At 36.8% G+C, this 13,551-nt stretch overlaps 3 protein-coding genes and 1 long non-coding RNA gene across 5 annotated transcripts in view; 1 reads left to right on the top strand and 3 right to left on the bottom strand.

Annotated features, from left to right (window-relative positions):
• The window catches only part of LOC7482215 (putative disease resistance protein RGA4), a 124,615-nt gene that overhangs the window by 66,429 nt on the left and 44,635 nt on the right, over positions 1 to 13,551 (bottom strand). Inside the window, exon 4 of the mRNA XM_052445810.1 lies at positions 6,317 to 6,419. Coding sequence (XP_052301770.1) covers positions 6,317 to 6,419 — 103 coding nt within the window. The remainder of the gene's footprint in view (positions 1 to 6,316; positions 6,420 to 13,551) is intronic.
• The window catches only part of LOC127904070 (uncharacterized), a 134,515-nt gene that overhangs the window by 81,191 nt on the left and 39,773 nt on the right, over positions 1 to 13,551 (top strand). The window lies entirely within an intron of this gene.
• Positions 1 to 13,551, bottom strand: part of LOC18103922 (putative disease resistance protein RGA3) — a 134,906-nt gene that overhangs the window by 81,817 nt on the left and 39,538 nt on the right. The window lies entirely within an intron of this gene.
• On the bottom strand, positions 7,396 to 8,915 carry LOC18103979 (putative disease resistance protein RGA4). Its single transcript, XM_052445815.1, has 2 exons — positions 8,770 to 8,915; positions 7,396 to 7,932 (listed from the first exon to the last, which is right to left on the bottom strand). Exons 1-2 carry the CDS (start codon positions 8,827 to 8,829, stop codon positions 7,588 to 7,590), a joined length of 405 nt encoding a protein of 134 aa, XP_052301775.1. The 5' UTR covers positions 8,830 to 8,915; the 3' UTR covers positions 7,396 to 7,587.

Raw genomic sequence — 13,551 nt, 5'->3', positions numbered from 1 at the left:
TATATAACATAAGCTTGGTGGATCAAAGAAATATAGTGATTAAAAGGATCTGTATTTGTTGGTATTTGTAAAGTCTATTTGGAAATAAATCCATTATAATAAGATTATGTGAACTATACTTTTAAAGTGAAAAATATTCTTCCTTTAAAGTGAACTAATTATTTTAACATTTGATTGATTATTTTACCCTTAGCAGTTCGGTTTAATGAGAGGATTGACAACTCCTCCTTTTTCCTTCTAAAGATTATTTCCAGAAATATGAAAAATAATAAAACAATAAAAATAAATTTCTTTAATAAAATCCAAATCTAGATCTGAGTATTTGAGATTTTATTTTATTTTTCTGGTAGAGGAAGAAAAAAAGACTTCATTTTTATATTTCTTATTCATGTAAGGTTAATTGGATCATTCCAAATTGTAGAAAGGCAATTACCTGTTGAGCAACGATCTTCGTTAACTGCTCCAGAATTGGCGATAAAAGTGCCTCTGCCATTTGTCTGTATACTTCTATTTTATTTCTTAAAAAAAGAGAGACAATGATGATAGGATGAACAGAGAGGGAGAGAGAAGAGAGTGTGAGGGGAAGGAGGCTGCTGATTTAGTTAGTTTATATGTGCTTAGGGTTTGGTGGTGAGGGTTGACTTTTGTTTCAGTCCCTGTGCTGTTTCTAACATTTCAATTCATTCCCTATATTATTGAACTTTTCAGTCTAGTCTCGGTCAGGGTTTTGTTAGCGACAGTTACAGGATCTGGGGTTGTGTTAACAGTTACGAAATCGGAAGCCACTCTGAAGTAGCTCTTCAGTATCTTCTAAGCCCAAGCTGTCAAACACAGACCACAAGCACACGTGTCATAACCAATAGATGCCCTTCGATTTGATTCCAAAAATATTATCACTTGTAATGGTAAAATGATTTGGTTAACAAAACAAGAACTAGTAAATCAAAAACAAAGTTAAGAATGACAAAATGGAGAGCCGAAATTGATTTGTTAAAATATAGTAAAATCTTTTAGCGTTAAGAATTAACACTGGTAGAAGAATTTAAGAATTAACACTGGTAGAAGAATTTACCTGTTCCTGCCGATCCTACAGACTAAAGAGTTATGTCTTTCTCACCTATATATCATGAAAATAAATGTGTGGGACGTGAGAAATCTTTTGCCAATCTTCACCCATCTCCTCCTTCCCGTAACGTTTCCTTAGATTGGGGCAAATGCTTATGTCCAATTCCTGTAGATGCGCTGCCAAGACATAGTCTGGTAGTGCTCTCAACAACGAGCAATGAAGAATCATCAACTCTCGAAGTTGTGGCATAATGGATATTGAAGTTGTGTTGGCATCTTCTTCTCCCACTCTCCTTTCAATTCCATCCCACTCTTCTACTTCTTCAAGATGCCAAATCCAATGTTTTTTTAATTTGGGGAAAGCAGTGACCCTTGCAATTTCTCCTTCATTAATACCTAAAAATCCACAATCCAACCTTCTCACCTTCAACGAGCTCAATACCAGGCTTTCAAGGTTGGGCAATCTTCCCAACGGAGGCAACACCTCCACGTTTGTACAATAAGCGAGTTTAAGCTCCTGTAATCTGGTTAATGTTGTCATCCAATTTGGCAATACGATCCCTCCGTAAAACCATATGGTTAGATCTTCCATGACTGACGGAGGCCGTAAAGCTTCAATTAAAGAGTCTTCATTCGCTTGCAACTCTGTTTTCTCCATGATGGAATCCACTTCCTTGAAATCCAATAACAAGCAAAGCAGGCGCTTCTTATTGAGTTGTGCATCCACGACGTCACTCACATCTTATATATCTCTTTCTTTCTCTATTTTGAGACTCTCTCCAATGCGATTTAAGTTTTTTAATTCTCTTAGATTAGCTGCTTTACTTTCATTCGCACCACCACCACAAACAGTAAACCCATCCAATGGTCGCAGACATGTTATCCTCTCTATTCCCTTTGGTATGAAGGCCACACCTGAACCCTCAATCCGGAGATGCCTCAATTTGATAAGTTTTCCAATCGCATTAGGCAATTCCTTGAGAGAATCACACCAAGTAACGTGATTGCAGATTGCATAAATCACACCATGTGCCTTTCCTTACAAAAAAAAAAAATGGTTATTTGCTGTCGTCACTGGATTAGTTTCAAACCCAAAAGTCTCGTTGCGTTCTGTTTCAATTCAGTCAGTCTTTATTAGTCAATGCTTCGCTGCACTGAAAAAACACCATATGCACCTCATTGCAGATTTAATATGCTCAACTTGAATACTTAAATTCTAGTTCATGATTTTAAATCACTCCTAAAAATTCTGTTTTTTCTTTGGTTCAGAAAATTATTTATATACTACTATATATTTGAAATCTTTCATTCACTCAATATAGGAAATTTCATTAATTTTTTTATATCAATCCCTAAAGACAGTAGATTTTGTAATTTCTTGAATTTTAATAAAAACTTTGACGTTAATCCCTTAAGACTGAAGATTTCATCACTTTTTAAGATTTAATGAAAATTTTGATAATATTCACTAAAATAGAAGATTTCATCAATTTTTTAATTTATAACAAAATTTTGATGTTATCCCATAAAAAATTTTTGTTGTATAGTAAAATGGTTTTTATACAGTAAAATACAGTTCCCATCTCTTGGATCAATTGCTTTACAGTGGTGTATAACCTTTTCGGTTTTTATAAAGTCTTCATCCGTGATTTCTTGTTTCAGCATGATTTCTTTTCTCTTCAGCAAGCTAGATGTGTGTTTTGTAAAAGACGATTTGAAACTTCATGCGATCTCTTCATTAATTGTGTGTTTGCCTGGAAGTTATGAATGAAATTCCTATTTTGGTGGGGTATTAGTGATTCTTTCCCAAATTCTATTGATGATATGTGCTACAAATGATGCAAGGAAAATTTCAGAATCTTTCATGATAACAACTTCTCTTTTCTTGTATTGATGTAATCTTCAATGATGCTTTTTCAGGGATAACAGAAGTTGACTTCTAGTTTTTATCAATTGTCTGGTCCCTGTTTTCTTTTTCCTGTTGTAGATACCGTGCTTTTATGTCTTCTTTATTTTTTATCTTCTCTTTGTTGCTTTTTTTTTTTTGGCTATTAGGCTATTCTCTTTTTAGCCAAAAATTTTAATAAAATCTCCACTGTTGTAAAAAAAAAAAAAGTTCCTTGGTGACTTTAAAGAGATTTCTTTTCCTTACCAGTGGCAGAGTGGTACGCCGTACGCCATTAGTCATTTCAAAGCTTGAAGACTTGTAGCTAGCTGGTGACTCAAATAAGGCTAGAGGAGGTCCTTTTTGAAATAATCAGCAAAGAGTGCTATAATTAATTACATTGAGTAATCGACTGAGTTGGCCGAGTTACTGTCTGCATGTGGATTCCGCTTTTTAAGTTTCTGCGAGTCACCTCTCCCCTAAGGTTCACTGTTGGTTTCTATGCAAGGCAAGATTGAAAGTTCTGTGAATATATGAGGTGGAAGGTTGGAGTAAATGCAGGATGGTATTTTTTATTTTTCCCTCTCATTGGCGCTGCTCACCAATAGCTCGGGTGCATTTGATGCTGATGGAGATGGAACCGAAGCTTGTATATTCAGCCACTTCAGATGCTTTTTTTCTTATAATAGTCGAGTGTATTATAAGAAAATGGCTAAAAAGATAATAGCCTACCATCCAGAAGTTCTAGCTGACAAAAAAAAAAAAAAAAAGCAAACAAGCTTTAGAGGTTTTGAAACAGGGGAAGGAAAACAGTGTGGGAAAAGGATAAAAACAACTGAAATCAGCTCCTCCTTTCTACAAAACCAATGCCATCAAAGCTGTTATGAACATCCTCGCCAGCAGAGTCTGAAGAAAATGAGAAACTGCGGAAGATCAAGGAAAAACAGCTTTGAAGATTTGGAGCAGCCCTATTAAAGATGATATCATTCTGATGAAGCTAAAGATTCCACACAATGCAGGAGAAGAAAAGCTGTCATGAGAGATTCTGTTGTTTGCCTTTCACCATAGAAAATCATTGGTAGCACATACCAACAACAGATTTTGAAAAAACACTGTTAATACCCCATCGTGAAAGGAATTTCATTCATAGATGCCAAGCAAAGTGGCAGTGGATGGATGAAGAGGTGACTTGAAGATTCCAGGCTTTTATTACAAAAAACACATCTAGAAGCCACTCCAGATGCTCATGATGATATTACCTGTTTCTTCTCTCTGAATTCATACAATCTTTATTTCATACACTTTCATATTTTTCAGAAAAGATTGAGGATGAAGATACACCAAATTTAGATTGCATCAGAGGTTGCAGTCACTATCTTTACACGGGGTTGGCTTTTTTTACTTGCTAAAGATGGCTAACTGTAATTAGAATGATGGTAAATGTTTCTTCTTTTCACAGTAATAAATTTCTGAGTCCTTACATCTCTAATTAATTATACCTACCTTACCGGTCATGCAATGTTTCGAGGTATCAGACCAAATTAATTCTCTTGCTCTTTGCAGCAAAGCTATATCTCTTGCTACTTGCTAGAGGCGTAAACCCTCGCTACCACTGTTTTGGTGTTGCCTCTCTCACCATTGTTATTAGGTTGAATTAAATACCAGAAGACTTCTGGATGTGTAATGACTGTATGATTAAACTTACCAATGCACTGTCAAGGCTGTGGCGCATGAACTTCATGCGCCGGCATGCGTCACCACTGTTCCACCGTGTGCCGTCGCGGCCTCCACCAATTCCAGCAGCTCCAGTTTTTTTCTCCATTGCCTCCATTGAAAGTCTATTTTTCAAGCTCACAAAGCATGGCATCTTGAGTTTATTTTTCATGAATTATGTTTGTATTTTGACAAATCCAACAATTATGATTTGATTTAGTTGTTTCTGGTTATGGGACACAATGTGGTGTTTTTTATTTAAAAAAAAAAAACAGAGAGAATGCTAAAAAGAAAGTCACAGCTGCATTTGATAGAATAAATGTAAGTAGGAAATAAAATCCAACTCAAGAATAGATTACAAATGAGTTCAATCCATTTACAGAAAAACGGTATTTTACCGTTAAGAATTAACACTGGTTGAAGAATTTACCTGTTCCTGCAGGTTCTAATTAAAGAGTTCTGTCTTTCTCCCGTAATCATCAAAACAAATGTTTGGGATGTGAGAAATCTTTTGCCAATCTTCACCCATCTCCTCCTCCCCGTAACGATTCGTTAGAATGGGGCATCTACTTATGTCCAATTCCTGTAGAGGCGCTGCCAAAACATAGTCAGGTAGTGCTCTCAACAATGGGCAATTTTCAATTATCAAATCTCGAAGTTGTGGCATAATGGATATTGAAGTTGTGTTGGCATCTTCTTCTCCCACTCTCCTTTCAATTCCATCCCACTCTTCTACTTCTTCGAGATACCAAATCTCAAGTTCTTTCAATTTGGGGAAAGCAGTGACCCTTGCAATTTCTCCTTCATTAATACTGGCATTCTCATCTTTTTCTAGACCTAAAAATCCAGCATCCAACCTTCTCACCTTCAACGACCTCAATACCAGGCCTTCAAGGTTGGGCAATCTACCCAACGGAGGCAAGACCTCCAGGTTTGCACAATAACAGAGTTTAAGCTCCTGTAATCTGGTTAATGTCATCATCCAATTTGGCAAATCCAACCCTCCGTACCTAGATATGGTTAGATTTTCCAAGTCAGACGGAGGCCGTAAAGCTTCAATTAAAATGCTGTTCTGCCGGTTGTAGTCGAAAGCCAATAGCAAACAACGCAGGCGCTTCTTATTCTTGAGTTGTGCTTCTGCAGCGTCACTCGCATCTTTTATACCTCCTCGTAGATTCCATATCTTAAGACTCCCTCCAATGTGATTTAAGTTTTTTAATTCTCTTAGATTAGCGGCTTTACTTTCATTCTCACAACCACCACACACAGTAAACTCATCTAATGTTCGAAGACATGTTATCCTCTCTATTCCCTTTGGTACGAAGGCCACTCCTGAACCATAAATCCGGAGATGCCTCAATTTGATAAGTTTTCCAATCGCATTAGGCAATTCCTTGAGAGAATCACACCAAGTAACGTCTAGGGATTGCAGATTGCATAAATCACACATGGTTTCTGGCAGGGACTCCAACTGATAACAAGATGCCAAATTGAGGTGTCTCAAAGGTATCAATTTCCCTACCTCGTTTGGTATTTCTTTGATTGAAGACTCTGACAAATTCAATAACCTAATGCATGTCAACTGCTTGAACAAATCAGGCAGTGCAGCTCCAAGCGAAGGGTCTCTAGAGTGGATCAAGAGGCTGCGAAGACCTTTTGCTTTGTGAATGGACACGGGAAAAGAGGTCTCGTTTGACAGCATCATGCTTAAATGACGAACCCTTTCAATTGAAGTCTCCACTGTTGCTACTCCAAGGTTATTGACATCCACTGTTAGACATTCATTTTTTGTCATATATTGGGCAAAATCATTCACTATACCATGCATCTTGAATCTAATATCTTCTCGATCATACGTCTTAAAATCTTGGAAGAAAGAGCGCGCTGCTAAGACTTGAAAGTACTGCTCTCCAACAGCCTCCATATCTCCACCTGAAGTCTCCTTGAGGTAACCTTGAGCTATCCACATCTTCACCAATTCGTATTTGCGCATCTCATAGTCTTTTGGAAACATGGCACAATACAAGAAACATCGTCTTACCATAGAAGGTAAATCGTAGTAACTCAAAAGCAAAGGTAGAAATATTCCTCTTTCAACCTGATCTCTACCAACCTCATCTAGCCCCCACAGTTCGCTAGATAAAACACGTTCCCACTCTTCTCTTGTTCTTTTAGACTGAATCAGACCTCCTAATACCTTGGCAGCTAGAGGCAAGCCCTTGCACTTGCTTGCAATTTTGCCGTCGATATCTGTCAATCTTTCGCGCTCATCTTTGCTTCTTTCCTGGAATGCCACATGATTGAATATTGACCTGCATATCTCGTCGGACAATTTCTCAATGTTGATCCGATGGTCAGTTCCCATCATCGTTGCCACAGAATGTTTACGAGTGGTCACTAGAATTCTGCTTCCTGGTGCACCGCCTGTGAGAGATGGTTTCAGTTGTTCCCATTGTCTATGATTTTCTGTCCATACATCATCAAGGACAAGAAGGAACCTCTTTCCCTTAATGGATTCAGAAACCCTTTGCAAAAGAGATTGCAATTCAACCAAATCCGGTGCCCTCCCTTCAAGCTGCTCAAGGATAGCTTTGGCTATTCTAACCTCATCAAATGGATCTGAAACACACACCCATATCTTTTTCTCAAAATGAGCCGTAACATCAGCATCATTAAAAGCTAGTTGGGCGAGAGTTGTTTTTCCAATTCCGCCTAGCCCTACTAGAGAGATGGCATCCACGTCCCATGCTTCCTGACTACTTTCACCCAGCAACTTGCTTACTAAAGCTTCCCTGTCATTATCTCGACCACTCACGATTGATTCATCAACAAGGGAGGTACTTGTTATTCGTTGGAGTTCATCAGTGGCTCTGTACAACTCAAAGCCATACATAGATTTCTCTTTGGCAATGTCGTCCAGTTTTTCACATACTTCTTTTGATCTTGAGGGCAATGTCTCGACGTCGAACCACTTGATTGAGACAAAAGCAAGGAGATCCCAGGAAGGAACACCGTATCTTCTGCAGGCTGTGAGTATTTTCTTCAGCATCCCTCATTTTCCATGTAAGAATTGCAGAGCTCCATTCATCTAGCACGTCATCGATATCATAGCATACATTTTTGAGCTTGTCTACCCAGTCTCTTACAGCCTTATCCTTCACTTGTTTTCTATCTGCATCTTCAAGGACAGATTGGATAGCAAGGAGATTGCTTTTCAGCTTGTCGACTTGTTTCTTCACACCCCCTCCTAGGTTCACCTCTTCTTGTACCTATTAGTGTATAAAAGATAAGAAATTTGAAGCAGAGGAAACATTTCTATAATTTCAATACAATTTCTTAATTTTTGGCAACGGATAGATTAATTTTTTTTTATTAATATATTTTATTGTGAAATGGATTGACAATATTAATAATTTGTTTATAAAATATTTATTAAAAATAATAATATCTCTTTTTTCTTTTTATCTTCATTATGATGATATCTGTCTGCACCCTGCTACTTTACAGGAAGGTATAAAATGAATCTTAAATGGTACAACGTTAAACCTGTAGGTATGGAAAGAGTTCAATGTTCTCACGAGAGAAGGATTTCTCCTTTGAACCGACATAAAATCTGGTTTTCATTTTACATTAAACTATAGATATATGGATGTATAAAGGCAAGTGAATAAAAGGATCTGCATGTATATATTTGTGAAGTCCATTTAGAAATAAAGCCATGATAATAAGATTGTGTGTTAACTATATAGTTTTAATTCGCACCAAATACTCACTCGCTAGTCCTTTGAACTTTTTATTGATTATTTTACCCTTAATAGTTCAGTTTAAAGAGAATTGGCAAGTACTCTTGTTTTGCCTTTTTCGGTTTTCTTATATTAGCAATGACATATTTTCTTTTAGGTTATTTTGGAATTGTGAAAAATAATAGAACAAGAAAAAGAAGATTCTTTAATAAAATCCCAATATATATTTGAGGATTTAAAATATTATTTTTATTTTTTCAAGTTAAAAGTATTCTTTTTTATGATAGGAAGAAAAAAGGCTTGACCTTTACATTTCTTATCTCTGCTAGGTAAATCAGGTTATTGCAGATGGCAGAAAAATACCTGTTGAGCAACGATCGTGGTTAACTGCTCCAAGATCGGAGATACAAGTGCCTCAGCCATCGTATGTTTAATTAGTTCTGATTGGAAACAGAGAGAGAGAAGCAATGATGATAGGATGACCAGAGAGAAAGAGAGGGTGAGGGGAAGGAGGCGGCTGATTGTGAATGGAAGTTAGTTTATATACTTAGGGTTTGGTGTTGCAGGTGGAGTTTTTTCAACTTGTAGTTTTTTTATTAGCGAAGCTTGTATTTTAGTGTCTCAACATTTTTCTTTGTTAGTTTTTGTAGGGTTGTGGTAAAGCGAGAGCACAACCCTTGATGGTAGAAAAATGAAATTGATGTGACGTGTAAACCTGAAGTAATGAGAAAGATTTGATGACCATTAGAGGATTAAATGAGAATCAAAGAAAATAGGAATGACAGAGGAAATAAAAGCAGCTCATGCAATTGAAAAACTTGAAAGCAGGGTTTTTGCGGGAATTAGGGTTCTTGCGGGCTAAGAAATGTGATATTAACGAGGCTTGAAAGCAGGTTCTTCGAGGACCTGCAGGTTTATTTATCAACTGTATAAAAACTGACATGGGTTTGATATTCCAAGTTTTATCATCTGCATTGAACTATCTTCAATGAGTATTTTTCTTTCCTAGAAAATCTTGAATTCAAACCTCCTTTTCATAACAAAAAAGATTGCATATAATTTGAAAGTAATAAATCATTCTCTCCTTTTCACTTTCCGTGTCTAATCTCTGAAACCAATTAAAATTTCTAATAACCAATTAGAATTTCTCATTATCAAATTGGATGAAATTATTAAATTAGATCCTTAATTTTTTAATTCATCAAATTATTAAACTGGATGTTTAAATTTTTTTAGGGGGTTGGGTGTCGTTGCATCAACTTATAACACTATATATAGTGATCATTTGTGATAATTATGTTGTGGGTTGAAAATATTTAGCAACACTAAAAAGTATCTTTAAATATATTTTGAAGAGTCATTACATATTGTTTTCTGTTTTTTGTAGTGCAATGATAGTAAAATATAATGTTAATTTTAGCATCACACCATCACTAATGCAATAGAAAATGAATCTTCAATTGTTCGACGTCAAACCTATATATATATAACATAAGCTTGGTGGATCAAAGAAATATAGAGAACAAAAGGCAAGTGAATAAAAGTATCTGTATTTGTAAAGTCTATTTGGAAATAAATCCATTATAATAAGATTATGTGAACTATAGTTTTTAAGCGAAAAATATTCTTCCTTTAAAACACTCACTAATTATTTTAACATTTGATTGATTATTTTACAGTTTAATGAGAGGATCGACAACTCCTTCTTTTTCCTTCTAATTAAGAATATTTGTTTTAGATTATTTCCGGAAATATGAAAAATAATAAAACAATAAAAAGAAATTTCTTTAATAAAATTCAAATCTAGATCTGAGGATTTGATATTTTATTTTATTTTTCTTATAAAGGAAGAAAAAGAGACTTCATTTTTATATTTCTTCTTCATGTGAAGAAAAACTGAGGTTTTATATTGCAAATTGTATAAAAGTAATTACCTGTTGAGCAACGACTGTGGTTAACTACATATTTGCCCCCCTCTTCTTCTTTTTGTGTTGAAACAGCAACAGGGTACATGCACTCCATGTCAAAGTCAAGTCCATAACCAGACCAGTAAAGAACATTGACCTACGAGTTCCATTGAAGTTCCGATTATGAGCAGGCATGATTTCAACCCAGTGTATTTAGACTATAAATATATCAAGAAATTAATGCATTTTCAGTTTTATTTTTTTTATGTTTTCGGTTTTATCATATCAAAATAATCTAAAATCACATTTGATGTTTTTACACTTCAAAGCACTTTGAAAAAACACTTACAAACATGATAAAAACGCTTCGAGTTGAAGTTAAGAGAAAGAGTTTTGGAATATATTCTGGAGGCTGTAGATCATTGTCTGTAGCACTCCCCTCATGTGATAGATATATAGATATAAGGTTGTACACAATACTAAACATGTAGTGTACTACACATGATCAGAATCTTATATAAGGTAAATACAAGATAAATATAAATATACATAATTATAAACATTTCATAATACGCCCCCTCAAGCTGAAGGAGGAAATTCCACATAAAGCTTGGACCGAAAATAAGTGAAGGATGCGTGAGGAAGAGGTTTGGTAAGAACATCAGCAAGTTGATCCTGCGAGGAGATGAACCGAACCTCAATTTCCTTTTTAGCAACTCGATCACGAACAAAGTGATAATCGACTTCAACATGCTTAGTGCGAGCATGAAAGATAAGATTGACAGACAAGTAGGTAGCAACCAAATTATCACACCAAAGGATAGTCATAGAATCAGGAGAAAAATGAAGATCTGACAACAAAGCCCGAATTCATAAGATCTCAGCAGTACCATCCGCAAGAACCTTATATTCTGCTTTAGTCAATGAACAAGCCACTGCTCGTTGTTTTGCAGACTTCCAAGAAATAGGTGTTCGGTCGAGATATATCAAGTAGCCACCGGTGGATTTTCTATCATCAAGACTACCAGCTCAGTCAACATCTGTAAAACCATGTAAGGAAAGAGAAGAACCCCGAGTGATGTGCAGACCATAAGATGTCGTACCTTGGAGATACCGGACAATTCCTTTGACAAGAGATACCGGACAATTCTTTTGACAAGAGACCAATGGCCATCGGTAGGCGAGTGCATAAACTGACAGACTTTACTAACAGCATAACAAATATCTGGACGAGTAAAAGTGAGATACTGCAAAGCACCAACAATCTATCGGTAACGAGTAGGATCAGAGTACCGAGTATCCGAAGTCAGCAATAGCTTAGACGAGGATGAAGCAGGCGTGTCGACAGCTTTACACAAAGACATACCAGCTCGCTGAATGATATCAGGAGTATATTTATGATGTGAGAGCATAAGTCCTATGGCAGTCTTGGTGACTTCAATCCCCAAGAAATAATGCACAAAGCCTAAATCCCTAATTTTGAACTCTGAATTCAGTAAGGTAATCAAGTGGCATAGCAAAGTTGAATTGTTCCCAGTAAGCAGAAGGTCATCCACATACACAAGCAAGTAAATGAGATCATGGCCAGCAGAGTAAATAAACAGAGAAGTATCAGCATTAGAGGCACGAAAACCAAGAGAAATGAGATAATCACTAAGTCTGGTATACCACGCCCGGGGAGCCTATTTTAAACCATAGATAGACTTATGAAGGCGACAAACATGAGATGATAGAGTTGGATGAGAGAAACCAGGTGGTTGCTCCATATACACCTCTTCTTGAAGAATCTCATTCAAGAAGGCATTGTGAACATCAAGTTGATGAATAAACCACCAGCGAGTCACAACAATAGTAAGTACTAACCGCACAGTTGCAGGCTTAACAACCGGACTGAAAGTCTCAAGGTAGTCTATTTTTTCTTGTTGAGTGAACCCTCTGGCAAAAAAATGAGCTTTATACCTATCAACACTACCATCCGCTCGCTGCTTGATTTTATAGACCCAACGACTACCAACAACATTCATAGAGGAACAATAAGGAACTAGAGTCCACGTACCATTAGAGTGCAAGGCTCAAATTTCATCTTGCATGGCTTGCTGCCATGCCGAATGTCGAGAAGCGTCTTTGAACATGAGGGGTTCATACTCAGGAGAAGCAGGACACACAGGAGCAGAGGACTGAGACACACTAAAATGCGCCTGTTTTGGGTGGCGAGGACGAAGTGTCAAGTGGTGGCTGCGAGAGGAGTCAGCTGGCAGAATTGATGGATTATGAGGAACCTGCTGAAGATCAAAATCTACCAAATTCAAGCTAGGAGAAGAGCCAGAGGAAGGACCCGAGGTGGGATTGCTATGAGGTCGAGATAAAGACACAATATGAGAAGAGATCGCTGACAATGGAATCGCCATACCTGGAGAAACAGAGAGCATACTTGGAGAGTGATCGTTAGAAACATAATAAAGTGGAGATGGAGCATAGGGATTGTTACTCACGGTATGAGGTGAAGGGGAGGCAACAACCCTGGGGTCAGGCGTTGGAGAAAGGGGCGGAGATAAGGCAGATGGAGAAGTCATAGGTGTAGGAAAAAGAGTTAAGGCTGGGAGTGTTGTTTGTAAAGATGGAGAAGGCAAGGGTGTTGTCTGTTCAGAACATGCAAAGGAAAATGTATTTTCATTAAATTTAACATGACGTGCAATATACATACAAGAGGACAACAAATCAAGGCAACGATAACCCAAATGAGAGGAACTATAGCCAAGAAACACACATGGGGTAGAACGGAAATCTAGTTTATGTCGATTATAGGGACGAAGCAATGGAAAGCATAGATACCCAAAAATACGAAGAAAACTGTAATCAGGAGGAGATTTAAACAAACTTTCAAAAGGGGTACAACTATTTAAAACAGCAGTAGGCATACGATTTATGAGATAGACAACCATTTCAAAAGCATAACTTCAAAATTTTAACGGAGCCTTACATTAACCAAGAAGCGTAAGGCCAGTTTCAACAATATGACGATGACGACGCTTAACCATATCATTTTGTTCATGTGTGTGAGGACAAATTAGACGGTAATGAATGGTTTTAAAATATATGTTTAACTTCCTATATTCACCACCCCAATCTGTTTGAACTGACTTAATTTTGGTGGCGAATTGGCATTCAACAAGAACTTGAAACTGATGAAAAATGTTAAACACATCAGATTTAGCTGCTGAAGGAAAGAACCAGATAT

Source organism: Populus trichocarpa, chromosome 12 (assembly GCF_000002775.5).
Source record: "Populus trichocarpa isolate Nisqually-1 chromosome 12, P.trichocarpa_v4.1, whole genome shotgun sequence".
Taxonomy (NCBI): domain Eukaryota; kingdom Viridiplantae; phylum Streptophyta; class Magnoliopsida; order Malpighiales; family Salicaceae; genus Populus; species Populus trichocarpa.
Note: the sequence above shows the minus strand (reverse complement) of the source record. Positions and strands in the feature narration are given on the sequence as shown.